The 24,321-nt window shown below is 39.6% G+C and overlaps 1 protein-coding gene across 5 annotated transcripts in view; it reads right to left on the reverse strand.

Annotated features, from left to right (window-relative positions):
• prpf4bb (pre-mRNA processing factor 4Bb) overlaps positions 1–19,947 on the reverse strand; it is a 53,351-nt gene extending 33,404 nt beyond the window's left edge. For all 5 annotated transcript variants that reach the window (XR_005942601.1, XR_005942599.1, XR_005942600.1 and 2 more), the window contains exons 1-4: positions 19,814–19,947; positions 8,390–9,616; positions 3,430–3,600; positions 589–750 (exon numbers count right to left, since the gene is read on the reverse strand). Coding sequence is in view for 1 of the 5 variants with exons in the window: in XM_041183823.1 (XP_041039757.1) it covers positions 589–750; positions 3,430–3,600; positions 8,390–9,616; positions 19,814–19,914 (1,661 nt within the window). In the remaining 4 variants the exon portion in view is untranslated. The remainder of the gene's footprint in view (positions 1–588; positions 751–3,429; positions 3,601–8,389; positions 9,617–19,813) is intronic.
• Positions 19,948–24,321: the final 4,374 nt, after the last annotated feature.

Consider the following 24,321-nt stretch of genomic DNA (forward strand, 5'->3'; position numbering starts at 1 on the left):
AGTTTCTCCTTTTGAAATCTGTGTTATTCTTTACTATATAAACTAAAGAAAGCATTCATAAAACCAAGCAGGCACTGCAATAGGTATAAAACAGAATTGACAGTTCACGAAAAAGTAAATTAATTCGCAAAATCACATTTTTCATTTTCTTTAAAATAAATTGACAGCGGAGGAAAAGGTCAATTTTACCACCTTTTCTGAACACTTTTATGATTTACAAGCTAAAAATTCTTACCCACCACTGTTTCTTGATTTGCATTAACCTGTATAATGAATATGAACACTCTTATTTCTTTTACTTAGAGGAAATATTATATAGTACTCTTCCCCTGCTCTAAGCAGTGAAGTTCGAGGAGAAAAAAATTCAGTGCAAAGCACATTTAATCCTTCACTACAAACAAGAATATGTTGTGTAACTGGCCAGTGGTGACGTTGCCCAATTCAGACACCGTTGTTCAATCTTATGCTATGGAGCTGCCTGCTGACTGGTCTTGTACAGCTACTTACTAAAAGATTTAAAAACCTCATCTCTTGTATATCTTTAGCAAGTTCTGTTACTGTGGAATACTTTTAAATAAGGAAGCTTACTTTTCGTCAGAAGATTCCTGTTCAACTTTCATGCCTTCAGAAAGGCTTCCTTTAAATTTGTCTTCTTTGTCTCTACTTCCACTTCTACGTCTACGTCGACCTCGTGACCTGGATCGTCTTCTGCGAGATCTGCTTCTCCGATTCCAGTCTCTCTCCAGAGATCTGTGGGGAAATAAAGAATGGATAAAGGAAGGAGTGCGCTTTCTCTTTGTGAGACTCAATACTTAGCATGGAATCCAGAGGCCACAAATAAAAACAATAACATCAAATTCAAGAAATGCTGCATATTAAAATACACAAGTTCTCTAATTAAAATACAGCATTACAAAAGCTTTTAACACAAACCAAAATCCCAAAACAGTATAAACTTTGTTGCTCCCTGACTTTTTTTTCTTCATTGCTGATTGTTTTCACCAACTGCCCTCCAACTGTTCTCCATCTCCACTGGATTATTCTTTACCTCTACACTTGTTTTCAAATAGTTTTTTTTCTGGTTTGAGTTGGTGAACTTTATAGAGGTTTGAAAAGTGTGCTATCAGGCTGGTGAAAAGGAGATGCAACGCCATTGGAGGTTTAGGTCTTTAAATTGAGGAAGGCAAACATAATTGTGGAAGAAATATAGATTAAGTGTACAAGTAGGAACTAAAAAAGATACTGGAAATTCACAGGCTGAATAACTGGAGCTTGCGAGCTGGATATAATCAACAGCCTGTAGTCTGAACATACCAGACACAGAAATAGAGGTGTGAAAATATATTCACTCCTCTTGAAGCTGAATGCATAAAGGCACTGCCTGGTCTAGCAGTAACCTATATAAGCCAGACTATCCCAGGTTCAATTTCTGAGCTATTCTGAGTCACAGCTCTCAGTTAAAATGCTATAGGCTAATGGTGGATGGGAAGATAAAAAAAAAGCAAAGATCTCCACATTAGCAACTGGAAAGAGGGAGGAACTCACAGTGTTTGAGAGAAGAAAATTGTTTTTTTTTTAAATTTTTTTTAAAATTAATGTTACACCATCACAGCTCCTAGCCATAGAACCAGTAAACTCCTCCATTGTACTGAAGAGAATAAGCGGATGCTGTGTCTATATGCGTTTCTAAAAAGCAATTCTTGGCAAAATTGAAGTGCAGGATATAATAGAAATATGGCAAAATGAACAAGTAGTTAGCTAAAGATAAAATATGGATAGGAAAGATGCACCACAAATAATTTAAAGACACAGGCAGGTCAACAAATTGGACAGATAGATGGCAATGAATTTAATGCAGAAAATTGCAAAGTGGGCTAGTTTGATAGGAAGAACGAGGAAAGAGAAACAATAAAACTTAAGAGGAGAATGATTTAGGGGTTCAGATGTACAAATCCTTAAATGAGAGGGGGCGATAAAGCTATTTTTAAAAAAAAGATAAGCATATTGGATCCTAGGTTTCATAAATAGAGAAAAAAAGGTAATAAATGCTAAATCAATACAAATCTGTGATTAGACCACAATTAGACTTGCTTGTTCAGTTTGTGTGCCCTCCTTAAGGAAAAGGTGGCATGGTATGAGGAACTTTAGTTAGAAGAGACTAGAAAAGTTACGAGGGGATCTGATAACATTGTTCAAAAGTATGAAGAGTTTTGATGAGGTAAAAGGGATATAACTATTTCTGATAGTGAATTAGTAACTAGATAATAAACCTATCACCTAAAGAACAAAAAGGAGGGGTTAGAAGTATTTTTCTTTTTTTAAATTCCCTGTAAGCTGTGTGGGCGGCCATGCAGCAAGCCAGAAGGTACCACACAGGCTGCTCATGGAATGTCCCGATTAAGGTAATGTATAGGCAAATGAACAGGCCACGTCTAATGGAAAAATATAGAGGGGACGTTGGCTGTTAGGGCATGAAATGCCCTGTGAGGAACAGCAGCAAGTAACTTTTAAAAACAAATTCATCTTTTTTTTAAACAAAATAAAAACATAAGGTATTGTATGAAACTAAGTGAGTAACACTTTCAGAGAGCTGGTGACAGCACCTCCATAGAAAATTCTGTGAAGCCATGTTAGCAATTGCACTAATTCAACTTGCCTCTACCTCCAGAATATATAGGTAACCAGAATCAGGTTAGCGGTTGTAGAATTTACAATATTTTTAGGTACAGTTTATGAAGAAAATTGTCCTTTACCCCATTTTCATTGTGCAGCATGAGGTTCAACCAAATTAACAATTTTGGCACACCTAGAAAATGCTTTAGCCAATAAAACTCAGTGTGAAAAATAAAATTCTGCTGTGCTCAACTTTATTAATACAGAAGGGCAAATAACACGTGTCTAGAAACAAATGTATACAAAAAGGAGCAGCTTAATCCTAAACATCCGTTAGATTAACCACCTTGCATTGAATTTAGGAATTTCAGTGTATTTCTTAAGCAATTTAAATTTTCAAATTCAATTATTTTGTTTTTTGTATCATGTAAAAAAAATTGACAGATCTGGTGAAAATAGGAAATCTGAAGCATCCCCTCAACATATCCTGGAGGAACAAGCATGGTCATGAACTTGGGAGTCTGAATAGAAGTTAAATTGTGCTTTTGTGCCGAATACTCGACTCTTCTGATCAATCAAGTTTTTATTTTGCTCATCCCTCAAAGAATTAAAATATTGTTATACAAACAAGGGTCAGATAAAGCATTTCAATTATTTTCAGTAAAAAATTTAAAATTTTTATTATGGGAGAAAAATCAGCTCAAAAAACCCAACAATAGTCCTGTATTGTTGAATCTTGCCCTCCCAAGATATATTTTTCCCCCAATTATAATTTATCTAAAAGTTCACAATTTCAGAAAAATATGTAATGTTTACCTCCTTCTAGATCTGCTTCTTCTCCTTGGAGAACGACTTCGTCTGAGGAGTGAACGAGATCTCCTCCGAATAGGAGATCTACTGGCCCTTCTCCGTGCTGGAGACCGCCGAGAGGTACTTAGGTCCCTGGATCGTTCTAGCCTGTTCATTGGTTCGTCTCGTGACCTTGTTCTAAAGTTGTCAAACATAGACAATACATCAGCAAATGCTGAATAAAAACATTAAAATAGCAACACAAATATTTTTCTTCAGGAGGTTCCAACACCACAATCAAACTGTTCACTATTTCACAGATATAATATGCGATTCTCTGACTAGGGGCCTCTAGCAAGCAATATGAATTCTCCAACAAACAGCAGTCCAAAAATACTAAATAATCAAGGGGCAAAAGAGTGGGGTTGGAGGGGTGGGGGGGGGGGGGGAGGAAATAAATACAATAACTATCACTAGAGAAAAAGTATTAGGGAAACTAATAGGCTGATAAGTCCCCTGGACCTAATGGGTTGCAACCTAGGACATTATAGGAAGTAGGCTCACAAATAGTGGATTCACTGGTAGTAATCTTCCAAGAATCCTTAGATTCTGGAAAAGTCCCAGCAGGCTGGAAAACTGCCAATTTAACACCCTTATTCAAAAAGGGAGGGAAACAAAAAATAAGTAAATATAGGCCAGTTAGCTTAACATCCATTACTGGGAAAACGTCTATTATAAAAGATGTAAGAGCAGAGCATGTAGAAATGCATAATATAATCAAGCAGAGTCAGCATGGCTTCATGAAGGGGAAATCATGCCTGACAAATTTATCAGAACACTGAGAAAGTAACAAGCAGGCTAGATAAAAGGGAACCAGTAGATGTAAAGTATTTGGACTTCCAAATTGTGTTCAATAAGGTACCGCACATAAGACGACTTAATAAGATGAGCCCATGGTATTGGGGGTAGTATATTAGCATTGATAGCAGATTGGCTAATTAACAGGAGACAGAGTTGGGATCGGGGGGCATTTTTAGGATAGCAAACTGTAACTAGTGGAGTGCAATAGGGATCAGTGCTGGGGCCACAATTATTTACAATATATATTAATGATTTAGATGAGTGAGGTGAATGTACGATCGCCAAGTTTGTGGGATGACACAAAAATAGGTGGGAAGGCAAGTGGTGAGGATGACACAAAGATCTGCAGAGGGGTATAGACAAGTTAAGTGAGTGGGTAAAACCTTGGCAGATGGAACATAAGCGGGAAAAGGTGACGTTATGCATTTTGACCGGAAGAATAGAGGAGTTAAATATTATTTAAATGGAGAAAGACTGCAGAATGTTGCAGCTCAGACAGATTTAGGAGTCCTCGTGCATGAATCCCAAAAACTTCAGCAGGTAATAGGGAATGCAAATGGAATGTTGGCCTTTATTTCAAAGGGAAGGGAGTATAAAATAGGGAAGTCTTGCTAAAACTGTACAAGGCACTAGGCAAACCACACCGAGAATACTGCGAACAGTTCTGGCCCCCTTATCTAAAGAAAGATATACTAGCATTGGAGGCAGTCCAGAGAAGGTTCACTAGGATGATTCTGGGTATGCAGGAGTTTTCTTATGAGGAGAGATTGAGTAGGTCGGGCCTGTACTCATTGGAGTTTAGAAGAATGAAAGGCGACCTTATTGAAACATATAAGATTCTTAGGTGGCTTGTGACAGGGTAGATATTGAGGCTGTTTCCCATTATGGGAGAGGACATAATCTCAGAGTAAGGGATCGCCCATTTAAGACAGAGATGAGGCGAAATTTCTTTAAGGGTAGTGAATCTCTGGAATTCTTTACTGCAGGGTCTGTGGAGGCTGGACCATTAAGTATATTGAAGGCTGAGACAGACAGATTTTTAATCAGTAAGAATCAAGGGTCATGGGGAAAAGGCAGGAAATTAGTTGAGGATTATCAGGTCACCCATGGTCGCATTGAATGGCGGAGCAGACTTGATGGGCTGAATGGCCTACTTCTGCTCCTTTGTCTGATGGACTAAAGTTGAGAGTATTCTAGCTCAAATGTTAACAAGAATCTTAGAAGTCCAATGGTTTTTACAAATCCGAGCTCTAGACAGTGGACTTTATACTTCCAGTTAAAGACTTGGTTCCAATTTTCTAGAGTTTCTGCAAGGAGCCCAGGATAACACAACACCCTTTCTCTATCACCTCACAATGTAACAGATTGAAATTAATGTGCATGGTATTGAATGGGAAGTTCTGCAGAACTAAAATGAATTTTACATGATTCACTGTGAAGTGAAAATCAAAACATTAATTCAACCTGATGTTCCATTACTTTTAGCTATAGTTTCTCTACATTAGTCATGAACCTTCGGTGATCTGCACAATAGCACCTAGATCTTTCCTCTCAACCTCATTCAGTATTGTTCCCTGCAAGTGATGTGTATTCAGCATTGGGTTCTAGCGACTTGCATGATACGTTTACCTGAGTTAAACATTTGCTATAGTGTGGCCCACTTCCCTAACACATTTAAATCTTTGCATGGAAGAATATAAAGCTATTTTGATATCCTGACAGGTTCCTCCTCCTTGGGTTGAAGTTAATTAAGATGGATCAGGGAAAGGTGAACTCTACTCTAATCTGCTGACAGAATATGGGCATGTGGAGCTTTATTTTCTATCAGTCTGTTACAGTTGCACTATCCATTAGAATTTGCAATACCCGTGATGTTTTCTTCTCTCCCCAGCAGATGCCTCTGCAAGGAGTGGACTTATGCAGGGCACATTAACACTATCATATGCTAAATTAAGATGAAGAATATACAGATCCTTTTCTGTATTAAAACGCATTAATTCAGTATAAATCAAAGGACACCACTGCGACACAATGCAGGTTGCTGGTCAGACAGCATCTGGAGCACTGTGTCCTGTTTTGGTCTCCTCTCCTGCCACATTTAGTGAGTGACGCAGCCCTTGGAAAAGATTCAAAGGAAAGCCACAAGAATTATTCCTAGCTTAAAGCTCAACTACTCAAGCACACTCAAGAACCACAGCCTAATTAATTTATAGCAACATAGGCTTGGGGGTAACCCGACAGAAGACTATAAAATAATTTTAGCGCTGGACAGCGTACACCTATTGAAAGAGTATTTCAGTTTAGTAGCTTGAGGGAGGCCAGGGACACCAACTTAAGCCAAAGAAGAGTTGGAATAGACTGGAATTTAGGCAGATCTTCTTTTCCCAGAGGGTAGAGTGTCTCTGGAATTCGCTGCCGGCTACCATTGCGTGGTGATGATTCTCTGTATGCCTTGAAGAGGGAGCTGACCTGATTCTTGACTGTGACAATGATCACAAAATATGTTAGACAAGCGTGTTTGTAGCTGAACCATATAATCTATTGGACTGGTTTTGATCACTTGAGGGGTTGGGAGAGTAATTTTCCAGAGTATCTTTTCTACTAATGGCTCTAGGCATTACTTGTCTTTTTTGGGAACTTATAGCTTGGGGTGGGGTGGAAGGAGGGAAAGAGAGTAAGTATTTAATCATGAAACTCCTGTCATCATACTGTGGGGCAAACTCGAAGGACTAGTTGGTCTTTTTCTTCCCGCCAATTTTGTATGTGCATAGGATTGTTCCCTTCGTTAACTGTATCCACTGACTACGTATTGCCAGAGACTTTTGTCCAACTTCCTGCAAACTACAATGTTTGTCTACCAAAGGGCTTCTGGTTGTTTTAGAGAACGCAATGCCTTAGACTGCACAATTAGTTTGACACAATAGTAGGGAGTTAGTTCGAATACAAGGGTAAGAAGGTTATATTTCAGTTATACAAGGCATTGGAGACCACATCTGGAGTCCTACGTACAGTATTGGTCTCCTTATTTAAGGAAATATGTAAATGCATTAGTGCAGAGAAGGTTTACTAGATTAATACTTGGAATGGGGAGGTTGTCCTACGAGGAAAGGCTGGGCAGGCTAGGCTTGTATCTGGAGTTTAGAAGAGGAAGGGGTAGCTTGACTGAAACCTTTAAGATCCTTAGGGGACTTGACAGGATGGATGCGGAAAGGATGCTTCCTCTTGTGGGAGGATCTAGAATTCAAGGTCACTGTTTAATAATAAGAGGTCACCCATTTAAGACAGATGAGAAGAATTTTTTTCTCCGAGGGTTGACACTTTGGAATTCTCTTCCTCAAAAGGTGGCTGAGGCAGAGTCTTTGAATATCTTTAAGGCAGAGGTAGATGGATTCTTGATAAGCAAGGGGGAAGAAAGGTTATCGGGGTAGGCAGGAATGTGAAGCTGGAGTTAAAACCAGATCAGCCATGATCTTATTGAATGACAGAGCAGGCTCAAGGGGCTGAGCGACCCACTCATTCTCCTACTTCATATCTATGCTCATACATGTTCTGAATCCAATTGTCATCCCTGGCATCCAAAGGCTGATACATTCTGGCTGGACTTTTGGAGAACATTGTCTACCAAATTTGAAACTTCATTAACCTCCTCTGAAAGGACAGCTTAGTTTATCTAGATGCTTGAGACATCTGAGGCACATGTTGATTGTGCAGTCCCAGCAGTATCTTGAAAGGCTATTCATACCTTCTACAGTTGTGCACATCAAACGGGTACTCAACCTCATTCTGAGATTCAGAATAGCATTCTGTTGGAATGCACCAAGCCATTTGGAGTAGCTTCAATCAAAATTGTAATGAGAACACAGTGTAGGGTGTCATGGGTACTAGAGAATCCAAGTGACCTCAAATTAGTCCTACAGCATCATAAAGGTATAGGCTGTAGTCAACGGATGCAAAAATTTACTAATACATGCTCATCCTCCAGGTTAACGGGGCAAAGAGCTACAGGCATTATGATGAAAACTGACAAATTAAAAGGTTTGACAGTCAAAGAAAAGCACATGCTAGCAATGTAAATGTCAGCCACATTAGCGTACAGTTAAATTTTAAAGGAAAGATGTTGCATTACCTTGGAGATAAAGCTCTTGTTCGTTCACTTTCTCTCCGTCTTTGTTCTATAGATCTACTTTTAGCTCTTCTGGGTGGAGACATATTCCGTGAGGGAGACTGACTTGGTTTAGGTGCGCGATCATTAATAATAGGTGATCGACTATGTTTGGACGACTTTTCTCTATGTTGTTTCGGAGATAGACTTTTCCGTTTAGGAGAAAGTGCATGTTTCTTCAGTGGTGATCGATTCTCCTTTCCAGAAGGAATCTCTTTAGATGGAGACTTAACAGATTTTTTTTCCTTTTCCATCTCGGATTTTCTAGATCGCTTCTCACGGTCTTTGGATTTGGATCTCTGACTTCTGTCTCCTGACTTACTCCTTTTCACTGGAGGAGATTTTGATTTTTTATTCCGCTCCCTTGTTTTGCTTTCATTTGTTATATTCTTCCGATCCTTTGACTTAGTCCCATCTTCTGCAGGAGTCGATTTTTTATTCTTTTCTTGCGATCGTCTTTTGGCTGATGTTGGAGACCTAGGTTTTTCTACAGGCTTACTGCTTTTGATGGGACTTCTTGATCGCTTTCGCTCATGTGATTTGCTTCTCGTTTTTTCTTTCTCTTTTCTGTGTTCCGAACTCAGCCTACTTTTCTTTTTCTCAGATTTAGCATGTTTAGTCCTGTCTTTTGATTTGCTTTTACTTCGCCTCTTCGAAACAGGCTTAGATTCTATCGGCTCTCGTTTAACTTTGTTGTCCCTAACAGGTAACATTTCAGAAACGTCACGACTAGATGCAACTCTTTCACCATTGCGAGTCTTCTCATGGATTTCCCCCTCTTCCTCAGAGTCGGACACATAGCCCTGCAGAATTAAACCCATGCCTGATTGAACTTTCCCCCCCATAAGTTCACTGTCCAATTCCGCTTTTATCATTGCTCTCTGTTTCTCCAAGTCCTCCAGAAGAGCATAATCATCAAATTTAGGTCTTTTTATTGAGTGATCATCATCCTTCTCAAAGCCTTCATTCTCTTTCCTTTTATGCTTTTTATGCTTGTGTTTGTGTTTATGTTTTCGTTCCTTGTCATCTTCTGACGAATGCTTATGCTTCTTGTGTTTGCTCCGATGCTTGTGTTTCTTTTTCTTGTGTTTAATAGCTTTGCCTGGGGCTGTATTTGGATCTCGATTTTCATCTGACACTTCCCCATTCTCTTCATTCCCACTTTTTTCAGATGAATCTGCAGCTTCCTGACTGCAAAAAAAGAGAGATGTTCAAACTAAGATAACAAGAGAAAAATGCTTACCAGCAAAAAAAATACAGAACCGGAGTTCACTGTTGAATTATTCAATGTAATTATATGGCAGTGACTTAGGTATTTTTTTCCATGCGAGAACCCCTCCAAGTACTGACACAGCCCAGGAACCACTATCCTGTAAGTAAATCCACCCACCCCCATCAAAAAACAAAGTACAGTGCCAAATTCAAGGTTTCTCCAGCACTTGCTAAGGGTTTTGAAGTCCAGTTTCAAAATGTACACAATAAGAAACTAGCTGAAAAATAACCAATCTTTAGCTACAATTTACCAGCACGGAGAATGAAGCTTTTTTCCCCCACATTCATGTCAGACTCTGTATACAGCATAAAGGGTGGGTGTCTGGAATCCAGTTCCCTTGCTGGGGTTGGCAAACAGAGGGAACTAAGTTTAGAAGCATCCAGGATACCTTTCCCGCACCCCAACCCAAAAAGATACATGCACATTGTATGTTACATTATTTTTGTGGACTGAGCTGCAAAGGTAAGAAAAATTAAAATTACACCGAAATTTCTATATCATATCTTGTGACATTTACAAACGTACGTTTCTTGCAGTTCCATTTCATAATAGTGATTCATTAATATATGAAAATATTTTATCTTAGAACTTTATGGTGAGGGGCTGAGATTTCTGAACAAGAATTTTGAACTAAAATGAAGAATTTCATGACAAATAATTTTCCTCTTTTTTGAGAAAGAAAAGCTAAGCCTCAGGTAGAAAGCCTTGCACCTTTTTCTACACAAAATTAAAAACATATCCATCATACTGACATAGTATAAGAAAGAAAAAAAAATTCCAGTGCTTACATCAGAAACAATCAGGACACTCACAATGTAATTTTTTTGAACTCAGCAAAATGAACAGAAACACCAATTGTAAAGCGCTTCAACTTAGAAAACAGGACTTGAGAATACTAGGTAAAAGCTTCATTTATTTTGTGCATGACTGCATCAATTTTCTATTGTTGCAGATTCGGACTGCACATTAGACACATTTGTTTGAGAGTCAGAACTACGAAACTTTGGAACACGGAACTTGAGTTCTGTAGCTTGCAAAATGGAAAAAAAAACCTTAAGTACACTTATGTTACAATTTAACCAGTTTGAAACATGGATAATCAACATCAATTGATCTCTACGGTGACATCTGGATATCACGTAACTCCCGAATGCTGATTCAAACTTTATTTGTAGACTGTGTACCATATTTTCTCTGACTTCCTCTTAGCACCTTCTAGAACCAGGTCACCATCAAAAAATGTTTCAATCTTCTTATTCTGGAGATAAAACCATCTTAGCAGGATTTAATTTCACCACAATCTTCTTTTCATTCTGGAACTGCAGATATTACAGCTGTGCTAGAGGAAACAGTGCTGTGGAGCTTTAATTGTGGAATTACAGTTTTTTTTAAAAAAAGAGGCCATTCAAAAAGATTCATGGGATTATGGATATGATATACACTGGGACTGAATAAAAAAGCAAGGAAGTGGGGTGAATTTGTCCAAAGCAATTTACACATCACAGCTCAAAGATTCCATCCTATTTTAGGCCCTCTTATTACAAGAGCGATATTAGAAGAGCTTCAGAGGAGAGCAAAAATTCACTAGAATGAACAAGGAATGAAAGATTATAGTTACAAAAGATTTAGGAAAAAATTTGGAACCAATATTATACCGGACTACATCTTGAAAACAAAATATGCTTCGCAAGTATACAATGAACAAAATGGTAGTTAAATTAATACAAGGTCAGTTTAAAAATAAATTTACTTTGGTGTTGAGATTTGACCAGAGCAGAGTTCAAGCAAAGACCCACAATCCCCAAGCAAAATCACTTTTTACTACTCCAATCTCTCACTGAAAAACCAGTTGCTTTCCATACTTCCACAACAAGGTGGGCCTTGGGTGTGGCCCATAATCTATTTTTACATTAGAGTGCCTTAATCATGGGAGTACTGCTCACCTACCTTTCCAGGCATTATCAATGTTCAAAAATAAAAACAAAAAAACTGCGAATGCTGGAAATCCAAAACAAAAACAAAAACAGAATTACCTGGAAAAACTCAGCAGGTCTGGCAGCATCGGCGGAGAAGAAAAGAGTTTTTCCAGGTAATTCTATTATCAACGTTCAGCTGTTTATAGAACAATACGTGGTAACGATAGTAAACAAGTAACTTTCAACATGGCAAAGGAAATAGTGAAAAGAATGCTTCTATATCTAGAACAGCAGAGTTGAAGTTGATACAATGTCTTCACAATGTACTTGTCAGACAAGACTTGTGCCTGTTGTGTTCAAACCCAGTCAGCTCCAATTTATATATGCACTTTGAACAAGTGGAGGGCAAATTAGCAAGGGTGATCCCAGCTGAAACACAAAACATTAAAGAGGTGTCTAAGGTAACAGCGCATGATTTCAAAGTAATCCAGGGAAGCAGAGGCAAAAAGATACATGTTTTATTTCTAAAATTTAATATCAGGAGCACTTCTTATTCAAAAATTGATAAACTTCCTAAGAATATTCATAAACAAAAAAATGGAGAATGTTCAAAATACATTTGGATACTGAGAGAAAAGCACTGGCACTAAATTAATAAGTTCAAAGGCTGAATGACTTATCATTGGCTTGTCTTAGATCCTTATAAACTAGAAACACATTGAAGACTCATGGGAAATTCAGACTTCTCATAAGTGATGCTCTTCAGTGCATTGCTACTTAAATTAGAAGATATTTATGGACATATATTGTTTAATATGCAACATATCTATATTCTATCAGTGCTAGGGAAATATGATAAAGACAATTCATTGCAATGTTTTATTTTGAAACTTAGGGACATTACATCTCCTACATCAACTACCCAAAACTTTGTATTTAAAAAACCTTAAAGATAAGGAGTTTTAAAACTGTTTGGAGTAAAACCTTTGAATGCAGATAAGTGTCTGAGCACCAGAGGAAGTTTACCCCATTTTCTGTACCTCCTTTGAGATTCTACAGAGCTGTGTTTATATGCAGAGCCATGTGAGGGAAGGAGGAAAAAAACTAAAATCTGACACTTCTAAATTTAATTGATTAACCCACATGAAAATTGCCGAATATAATAAGAACTTCTTTCTGGCAGCCCATGTAATGTTTCCATTACAGTACTGCAAAGTTATTTATGATGTTATCCAAGTGAACTACTCAGTACTATAGTTAGAAACAGGGATAGGCCTACATTTTAAGGTAGATCTGATAGTGCTATAGTTACATAAGCAAACAAGTTACTCGTATCATCCATCTTTAGCTTCATCATAATCTACAAGCTTCCTCACATCCATCAATTTTCTTAAGCACTCTACTAATCAAGTTATTCAATGTTGCAAATAAATCTGTATTAATTTCTCATTTCCTGACTTTCTTAGCATGTTTATTGTTTTATAAGATTTCACACAAAAATTCAACATTTTTTCCATTATAAGCCCCCCCCATCTCTGTTCTCACTCCCACTTCCTGAAAGTCAATCAGCAGTGAAGTTATTGTAACAATATCAACATATATTACCATAAAAACAAAAACAAGGACTCCATGGTCCATGATATGCACAAGAAACATAAAAACTATTGCAATATTTGCATCATTCCAGTACCTAGGAAAGCAGGCTGCAAGCTTGTCACATCACCTCCCTTCTGTTTTTACTCCACACCTCAACAATTGGGATTCAAACAGGAATAGAAATGCTTGAAGTTTCAAAATTTCCACAATGTAACTTTAATTCAGAATTGTAACATCCCTATTGCTGCTACTGCCATATAGATACGTTACAATTGTAGGCTAAGGGAAATCAAGGTCAGAAATGTACTTGTCCCTTTGGGTGATCAAGTTTGGCCTAATTCAAACTCCCCTGAGCTCAAGGATAGATAAAATGGGTTAAAAACAAAAAACTGCGGATGCTGGAAGATAGATGAAATGGGGTTGGGGGTGGGGACCATTTTTAATAAATGTTGACATTAGACACTTACAGATTCCAGCAAAACTTTTCTCCATATGTAATGAATTCTAAACTCATATATTGGTTTTATTAAAATGGCTGGTTAAAAATTCACCAATAAAAATTAACCACCTTTCGGAGTAACGAAAGTTCCTTAGGCCTTATTTCTAGGTGAGAAAATCAGGTGGATCTTTTGCGGCTATGAAAGTCCCATATCTCTCAGATTCCAAATTCATGAGTTTTCTACAAGTGAAAAAACTTAAATTCACGGTCACTAAGATTTTGTGGGTACCCAGCAAACAACTCCAAAGACAATAATGAGCTTGTTATAAATGAAATGAAAATATTAGGTTAGGCAAGCTAATTGGACTCAAAACAAGTAAATCCTTGGGACAGATGGCATTTGTCCAAGAGTACTGAGTTTTGTGAAATAATGACAATCATTATGTGGGAGACAGTGGACATATGAGCTATCAGTAAATTGGAAATTTGGCAGGAATAAAAGAGAAGCATATTATCTAAATGGTGAGAGACTGCACAGCTGAGATGCAGAGGGATCTGAGTGTCTTAATGTATGAATCACAAAAGGCTAGTTAGCAAGTACAGCAAGTAATTAAGAAAACCAATAGAATATTATTTATTGTGAGGGGAACTAAATACAAAAGTAGGGAGGTTATGCTTCATTTATACAGAGCATGATGGAGCCCATATCTGGAGTACTGTGTACAGTATTGGTCACCTTATTTAAGGGAGGATGTAAATGCGTTGGAAGGTTTACCATTCTAATACCTGGAATGGGCAGGTTGTCTCATGAGGAAAGGTTTGGCCGGCTAGGCTTCTATCCGGCAACCTGATTGAAGCATAAGATTCAGAGGGGTCTTGACAGGGTGGATGTGGAGCGGATGTTTCTTGTGGGAGAATATGGAAGCAGGGGTCATTATTTAAAAATAAGGGGTCACCCATTTAAAATGGAGATGAGGCAAAAATATTTTCTTTGAGGGTCGTGAGTCTTTAGAGTTCTTCCTGAAAAGGAAGTGGAAGCAGAATCTTTGAATATTTTAAAGACTGAGGTAGCTAGATCCTTGGTAAACAACGGGGTGATAGATTATCAGGGGTAGGCGAGATGCAGATTTGAGATGACTAAATGACAGATCAGGGTCTAGGGGCCAAATGGCCTACTTCTGCTCTTTCTTCCTATGTTCGTGATCCAATGTGGTGTCCATAATCACAAAGGGTGCAAAAAACAGACAAGTAGCCATCAAGTGCTGCTTCCTCTCCACGTAAAATAGAATCAATTATCAGTTGTAAACTTGAGCATCATCTGTACATTAAATTCAGTATGGATTCAGAAGGGGAATACCTTGTCTGCTTAATCTCTAATTGAAGGAAGTGACATCCCAGATGGACTGTGATAAGCTTCATGATGTTGGCTACCGTAAATTCAAAAAGGCTATGAAGTTCAGCGTGTTCAGGGTTTACCCAGGAAATAGAATATGGTTCAAAGGTAGGAAACAATCTGCCCTCATGAAAGAAGTTATACCAGAGTGGGGGAGAAAGCAGAAAATGGAGGAAAAGAGGAGAGATGGGGGGAGAAGAGGGGGAAAGCACTGCCTGAGTTGCCTCAGGGCTCAATGTTGGCACCAGCATTTTTTCTATCTTAAAATGACCTAGATTCCTATACACAATGGAAAGTGGTCAAATTTGCAGACCATTTCAAACCAGGAGATAGAGGAATTAGAGGAGGCAGTTCAGACACCAGAGAATTAGTAGCACAAAATATGAAAGTGGGCAAGCAATTGCAGATGAAACTCAATAAATAAATATAAAGTGCTTCACAGAGGAAGAACAAATTACTCAATACACATAATTCCATGTGTAGGGTTTAAATAGCTAATGAAGTCCAACAGACCCAAGAGTCTGTTTTGAACAAATTCAAACATGCAACTAATGCAGAGTAGCAAACAAAGGCAAAGGGGTGTTCAACTATAATACCAAAACTGTATAATACAGGTAGTGATCAAACTTTACAATGCTGCAGTAAGACTGCACCTTGAACACTGCGCCCAGTTCAAAAAGAAGCATTCAAGTGCTCGAGGCAGTGCAAAGAAGAACTGCAAAGCAGATCTCCAGTGGTATGAACAAAGGCTAAAGAAGGGCTTTTTGGTCTGGAAATGAGTGAAGAGTCAAACAAGAATGCGGAAAATGTTAATCTGGATTATCTTAAACTGTGGGAATAGAATTGATCTTCAAACTAGAAAAATATACATGTCAAACAGATATCTGTCAATTTTTCAAGAGTGGTCAATATGTGGAATAAATTTCCAGAAAATAATGGTGACAAAAGCCCTGGGATCATTTAAGATATAATTGGGAGAAGGAGTAGACCATTTGGCCCTTTGAGTCTGCTCCCCCATTTGATAAGATCATGGCTGATCCGGTTGCAGCCTCATCTCTGTACCTGTCCCCATAATCCTTGACTCCCATGTCTATCAATAATCTAACTCAGCCTTCAATAAATTCAATTAATCTGCCTCCACTCCTTTCTGAAGAGAATTCCACAGACTAAGACCTTCTTGTAGAAACAAATTCTCATCTTCATCTTAAATGGGAAACCTCTTCTTCCTGAACTCTGTCTCCTAGCTCTAGTCTGCTTCTAGTTACAATGGGGAGGCACAATGATGAATGATTTAAGATGGACCAAATGCCTCCCACATTAGTAATTATCTTGAGATCTTTATAAACAAATTCTCAAACATGCAAAGCTGTCAAATATTAGGTGCTTGTGACCAGTGAAATAGTAATTCACCTTATTAAAGAAACTGAATATCTCGCCGATGAATTACAAACTTTCCCTCCCCATATGTTAACAGCCCATAACTCAAGGGCACAATTTTCCAAACCCATCATAGGCCAGGAATCATGCGACGAGTAACTCACTTGCCTGGATTAATGCAGCTCCTACAACACTCAAGAAGCTTGACACCATCCAGGACAAAGCAGCCCACTTGACTGGCACCACATCCACAAACATTCACTCCCTCCACCACTGATGTACAGCAGCAGCGTGTACCATCTACAAGATCACTGTAGGAATTCACCAAGGCTCCTTCGACAGCACCTTCCAAACCTACGACCACTACCATTTAGAAGGGCAAGGGCAGCAGACAGGTGAGAACACCACCACCTGGAAGTTCCCCTCCAAGTCACTCACCATCCTGACTTGGAAATATATTACTAGTCCTTCACTGTTGCTGGGTCAAAATCCTGGAACTCCCTTCCTAATAGCATTGTGGATGTACCTACATCACATAGACTGCAGCGGTTCAAGAAGACAGCTCAGCGCCACCTTCTCAAGAGCAACTAGGGGTGGGTAATAAATGCTGGCCCAGGCAGCAAAGCCCACATCCCGTGGATGAATAAAAGAAAAAGAAAAATTAAGTTCGACACCCTGCTTGTTAGATGAATGAACATTTAAAATCTTAGCTCAGTTTTGAATTCTGTAACGGACTCTCTTAACTTTCTTGGGAATCTTAAAGTGAAAGTGAGGCAAATCTAAAAATTATATTTCATAATAAAATATCAATCTTTGATTAATTGTAATTGCTCTTTCTGGCAACCTTGAACTTCAAAAATGCGCCAAATGTGTTTTGAGTAGAATAAAAAAGCTGGAGCTTTCATAACGTGGAAAGTATTTCTCCTAACAGTCGCTTGGCAGTACAGAACTTGACTATTGCGGAAATGAGGCATGTTGCTGAAGTTTATCATCTTGCATCCATCAGGACAAGCACAAGAACGTCAAATTTCAAACAATCTCAATAATTTATACCACAGGAGAAAAGGGTGCTGATTGGTTGACAAGCTGTGACTGGTCGTGGGGTTGCCATAGAGAAATCAATGGGCAGGCTATAGACTCTGCAAGCTTCCAAGTAATTCAAAAAAGACTCAAGCCTTTAATACATTCCCTTTGCTTGCAGAGAATAGGTCCCTGAGTCTGAATGTATGTTGTTTTTAATGAGCCATGTTACAAGTTCCACTGATCATCTTAAAGTGACGGTTAGTGCGGTTATTAGCACTATGGGTTAACATTTTGGGAGGGTAAGTTTGTAATTCACCGGGGAGATACTTCAGTTTCTTTAAGAAGATGAATTACTACTTCACTGGTCACAAGCAACTTATATTTGACAGCTTTGCATGTTTGAGAATTTGTTTATGAAGATCTCAAGATAATATAATGATGTGGAAGGCATTTGGTCCATCTTAAATAATCCAGCATTGTGCCTCAGGGTTGATTAGCTAGTGCTGCTCAATCGCAGAGTCACATCTAAGTGTAGACATTTTGTTTTGGGTCCTGAAAGTGCAGCCTGGCTGAGTACGGTCTGTATTCTGCTTATTACGAACAATCAAAGGAACGTGCTGTTGATATGATCAGGCAATCACTGGGACATATGGCCTATGTACCTGGCATCGTACTAGAATTAAAATTCATACACAATGTTGCTCAATTGTGTGGTTGGCAGAATGTGTTTTGGGACTGATGGCAGCAACCTGCTGGCAGAAAATACCACTCGCGTAGCCAAGAATATGCTCAAGACTTGCGCCTGGGAGTTTGGGAAACCTATAGTTCCCTACTGCTTTCTCTGTGGCAATGCCTCAGAGGAGGCTTCCCAACCAATCAGCACTCTTTTCCCTTGCAGTATAAATTGTTATGAATGAAATTTATTTTTAAGTTTACCCTGAGTGCAAGACAAAGAATTTCAGCAACATAGCTTCAATCTTGATAAAAAGAGATATTTCTGTGGACATACACGCAAACTCATTTTACATCACCAGGGTAGGGCTGAACATTAAAAAAAGCACTGGTGATATTTACAAACATACAGGGGAAAGAAAATCAAACACAAGACACAAATACAAGAACAGAAAGTTGAATTTATTTTCATTGTAGAAAGTGGCAATCGACAGGTCTGCTTGTCAGAGTATTAAAATGCTAAAATGTCAGCTCGACTCCATGCTCAGCATATGAAGTCCAATCTGGGAAGACAAGGGGCAGTGCACCATATTGCTGGAGATGTCAGGTGAGACATTAAACTGAGATCCTGCCTGCCACCTCCAGTTGACAGAAAAAAACCTATAAAACTAAAGCAGAGTGAGAAATTCTTCCTGTGTTCTTGCAAATCATTGTCCTTCAACTAACATCACCAAAAACTGATCATCTGGTCATGCATTCATTTGCTCTCCATGCTGAAACTATCTTTGTAAACCAACAGTAAATACTGTATTCAAATATAATCCATTGTCTTAAGAACTTTAAAATATTTTGAGGATGTAATATGGCAACATTTAACTGCAAGAAGATTTGGTTACTTATGTGAGTTAAATGCATTGTCAGTATTTAGAAAAGACCAACTTTAGACAAATTCATCTAGTCCAATACAACCTATTAGCCTAGTAAACTGACTTGTAGATCAAAGTGAAAAAGGCAAACAGGTAGACCACTTGCAACGAAAATATTAACTTATAGTAGAAAACACAATAGATAATCACAAAGTAGGATAATTAATTCAGAATTACAAGATAAATAAATCGACAGGAAGAGTAAGGAAACAGAGACAAAAAAAAATGCTGGGGACCCTCAGCAGGTCAGGCAATATCTGTGGAAATGAAAGGATAATGAACTCAGCATAGAGGGACGCGTTAATGAGAAGGGTGGGGAATAATGTGGGATCCGGGAGGAAAGTGAAGGGCGGAGCCATCCCTCCACCTTCCCTCCTCTCCCGATACAACAAACCAGTCTGGCCTATGTCGCTCACATGTTGAGCGAGGCCCACAAGAGCCGGATGACTTTCAGCGGCCGGGTGGAAACTTATTGCGCTCAGACCACCAGGCGGAAGAGCGGCGGCCCCGGCGCGCGTGTTGTGGGAACTGGGGGAACGGCAGCCGCGGCCGGGCTGCCCGAGCGCTCCGGTCCCGGCGGGGGGGGGGGGGGGGGGTAACCAAGGCCGCTCGTTATTATTTGAACCACAAACAGCGCGACCGCCGCGCACCGGCTCTCTCCCACTCATTCACACACACACACACACACACACACGAGGTCTAACGGAAGGCTTATTTATAATCGCTGCTGCCAAATTAATTCTATCCGTATCTGTAACGAATGCTCCCCTTACTCTTCCTCCAAGGTGGCCGTCAGCCGCTCGTTCCGGCGCCAGTCCGCCTCTTCCTCCTGGCTGTGAACATCCGCCATTTCACCAGGGCCGTCTCTTACCATCCGCTCGGCTCTGCCACTATCCCACAATGCCACCGCGCACGTCCTCCACTATCCCACAATTCCGCCGCGCACGGTCCTCCGTTATCCCACAATGCCGCTGCACACACCCACGCACCGGCTGGCAACCCTGCGCGCCTGCGCCTCAGGAGAACAGAGCAGGCAGGGTCATTTGAGTTGGGGAGCTCACTGATGCATTGGTTCTGTCTCTCATCATTTAACAAAAATGCCATGTTTTACATTTTATCTCCATAACAATCAAATAAACAGAAACTTGGAATTGGGAAATAAAAACAAATTGGTATAAAATATGTAGCAGGTGTGTCACCAACTGTCAAGAGGAATGACAACTTAATGTTTAGATAAAAGCAAAATACTGCGGATGCTGGAAATCTGAAACAAAAACAAAAATTGCTGGACAAACTGAGCAGGTCTGACAGCATCTGTGGAGAGGAAGACAGAGTTAACGTTTCGAGTCCATATGCTTCTTCATCAGAATCTAACTTAATGTTTAGGTTGCGGACTGAAAATTGGAGAAAAAAAATGAGCTATTTAATGGAGCCAAACCAAATGGGTAACCCATTCTTCATGAATGGTGTTGAATCAGTTAAATATAACATTAGCAACTCTAGTTGAAAGTGTTATCAGATGGTTGGCCATGTGATGTTGGCAAATGTTATTCCCTATACCTTATAAAAGGTTGAGCCCCCTCTGATTGAGAATTTTCGAACATAGTTTCACACCAGCAGCCGTTTGAGAAGTTTCACGAAGCAGGAGACCATCTCTGAGCAGCTGAAGAAGGGAAACACAGGTTTAAAAAAAACTTGCATTTATATTGCACCTTCCATGACTTTCCCAAAGCACCTTACAGACAATTAAGTACTTTTGAATTGTGGTTGTTGCCATGTTGGCAATGTGGTAGCCAATTTGCACACAGCAAGCACTAACAAAAAGCAAAGTGAAAATGACAGATACTCTTTTTATGAAGTTGATTGAAAGAGTAATATTGGCCAGGACACCTGGGAGAACTTAGCTGCTCCTCAATAAAGAGCTCTTACACCCACCTGAGAGTGGCCTTGGTTTGACCTGTCATCCAAAAAGACAGCACCTCTAATAGTGCAGCAATCCCTTGATACTGTAATGGAATTTCAGCCTTGATTTTTATGCTGGAGTGGGACTTGAATCCACAACCTTTTGACTCAGTTAAGTATGCTACCAACTGAGCCAGAGCCAACACTATAATATTGAAAAAATTTCCTTTGACTCCACTTACTTCCTCCAAGCGCCAGGTGTTCCAATGGATCCTAGCTATGTCTGCCTTTTCCTTGGGATATGTGGAATATTCATTGTCTCAGTCCTACTCAGGTCCCCCCCCCCTGCTTTTCCCAGTACATCAGTGACAGTATCAATGTATTTTCCAGTTCTCATTTGAATTGGAAAATTTCATAATTTTTACTTGCAATTTATACCCCTCTCACCTTCACCAGGTCCATCTTAAACTCTTCCCTCCCTTGAATTTTCCATCTCCATTTCTGGGGATAGACTGTCAACCAGTATCTACTATAAATCCACTGACTCCCATAGCTACCTTGATTATATTTACTCCCACCTTACTTCCTGTAGGGACATTATTCAATTAGTCCAGTTTCTCTGCTGCATCAGTTCTGATGATGCCACATTCCATATAAAGATTTTGAAATGGTCACTCTAGTCACTTGGCCTTCCTTCTTCATAGTGATGTCAAAAAGGATATTTATCTAGTATCTGGGACTGGCCTTGGTTTCAGGGCTGATATTGTCCCAGCCATTAACTATTAACTTTTGAAAGAGTTACCATCCATATTGAGGTTCTGTTGTCAGGAAGTCATTGTCTAATCAGAACCTCTGACTCCGCTAGAGGGGTAAGCTTATCAAGATGTAAATGATGTCCATTGTCCCCTCAGTAGTCTCCTTTTGAAATGTTGAAATGGACCTGGACAGTCCCAGGTGTGAGATGGATCTGTTAACAACTTTGCAGGCATAATGAGTTTCGATCTGCGAGCCCCTGGTTTCATGATTATAATGTCTTTACAATTGGGTGTGAGATCCCATGATGATGAGAGGAGGATTCTTTTGTTCTTGTAACCCCCGTTGATAGCTTCCAGGACAAAGGGCCAAACCTGTAATCGTGTGACATATAGCAGCCATCTTTTTGGTTCAGCAGAAAGACCATTTTAAAAATAGCAAAAAAAAACGAAGCCATGATATACACAGTATTGATTTCTTTTCATGTCTTATTGACATAACACCCCCAACAATCCTTTCACTTCTCATGGTATCTTCCCATACAAGTGCAGGAGATGCAATATGTGCACTTTTAGCTCCTTCCTTCCCATCATCCAGGGCACTGAACACTCTTTCTAGGTGAAACAACAATTTACTTGCACTTTCAATTTAGTATACTACAGTGCTGCTCACGTGGCGGTGTCCTCTACAGTTAGGAGACTAAACACAGATTTTCTGAATGCCTCCATTTAGTCTGCAAACATCATTCCCCCCACCCAACTCCTGCTCTCAGCTTCCTAATGAAGCTCAAGGTGTAGCTCGTCATCTTTAGATTATACACTTTACAGCCATCCAAGGCTCAACACAATTAAAAATTTTCAGTTCATAACCACCGCTCCTATTTTTGCAGACAGCAGCTGCTGGCAGTTCTTCTGCTGTTGTCATTCACACCTTCTCTATCCTTATGTTTTCTTCTTGTTCTTGCCCCATTACCATACCCTTTACTTTTACACTATCATTTTGTCCGCTTTCAACCCTATCACAGACCTTGCCTTTTGTTCTTTTCTTTCTCCTTTTCCCTGCCTCTGTACTTGATTGAAACTTGTTGCATCTCTTTTTTTTGCAGTTCTGATGAAAGGTCATCAAACTGAAACATTATCCCTCCACAGATTCTGCCTGGCCTGCTCAGTATTTCCAGCAATTTCTATTTTCATTCCAGATTTCCAGCATCTGCAGTACTTGCTTTTGGAATAAATAACCCATTGACAGTCTGCAAATAGCTGGTTGTAATAGATTTAACACCCCAAATATCCTTCCTATAATTAGTGGCAATCCCATAATCACTGATATTCATTCGGCAGCTACAACCAGAATCCTCTTGTATTGCACAAACTGTGTTCAGTCTACCCAGTCAATGTCACTTTTAACAGGCTTTATATCTCTTTGGACTTTGGTTTGGACTCAAATCCTATGTGAGGGTGAACGCTCTGAACTAGGGTCTATGGATTTGGATTTAACGTGTCAAAATGAGTCAGCACAGAGCAACCTGAAGCAAACTGAGAGACTGTAGAAAGGGCAGCAGTCTTAACACCCTGCTTACTGTAACCTCACTCACCCAGATCATTTTTTATTCCTCCTTTTCAAACACTTATCACATTACATCTTAAGTAATGTTCTACTCTCTGCCTCAATAGTCACTTGTGGTAAATTTTCCTATGTTAACCCTCTGCTGAAAAATGTCCTCTCTTCCTCATTGGTTCTTTAAGTGACAGTTCTCAGTCCCTTTATTCTCCATTTGCTAACAAGGGGAAACAATCTTTCACTGTTTACCACAGTAAATTCCACAGGTTTTATATCTCTTTACTGGCTGTTTCTGTCTTGGTGCCATTCCCATTCACAACATTGCTGCCTGCTCTGCTGGAAATGCTGGACCCATTGCCCAGCCTCCCTCAACCACTGCCCAATCCTATTCTCCCTTTTCTCCCCAAACTCCCATTCCCTAAATCTCCCCATTCGTCCTCTCTCCCCAAGAGTCTCCATCTCCCCCTTTCATCTATCTCCGTCTCACCTGCCCCCTAGAGTCATAGAGGTCTACAGCATAGAAAAAGGCCCTTCAGCCCATCGAGTCTGCACCTGTCAAACAAGTACCTAACTATTCTAATCCCATTTTCCAGCACTAGACCCATAGCCTTGTATGCCATGGCATCACAAGTGCACATCCAAATACTTCTTAAATGTTATGAGGGTTTCTGCCTCTACCACCCTTTCAGGCAGTGAGTTCCAGATTCCCACCACCCTCTGGGTGAAAAAATTCTTCCTCACATCCCCTCTAAACCTCCTGCCCCTTACCTTAAATCTATGCCCCCTGGTTATTGATCCCTCCACCAAGGGGAATCCTTCCTATCTCCCCTATCTATTCCCCTCATAATTTTATATGCCTCAATCATGTCCCCCCTCAATCTCAGGGAAAATAACCCCAGTCTAACCAATCTCTCCTCATAACTAAAACTCTCCATCCCAGGCAACATCCTGGTAAATCTCCTCTGCATTCTCTCCAGTGCAATCACAATCTTCCTATAATGCGGATTCCAGAACTGCATGCAATACTCTAGCTGTGGCCTAACCAGTGTTTTAAACAGTTCCAGCA

Source organism: Carcharodon carcharias, chromosome 3 (genome assembly GCF_017639515.1).
Source record: "Carcharodon carcharias isolate sCarCar2 chromosome 3, sCarCar2.pri, whole genome shotgun sequence".
Lineage (NCBI taxonomy): Eukaryota > Metazoa > Chordata > Chondrichthyes > Lamniformes > Lamnidae > Carcharodon > Carcharodon carcharias.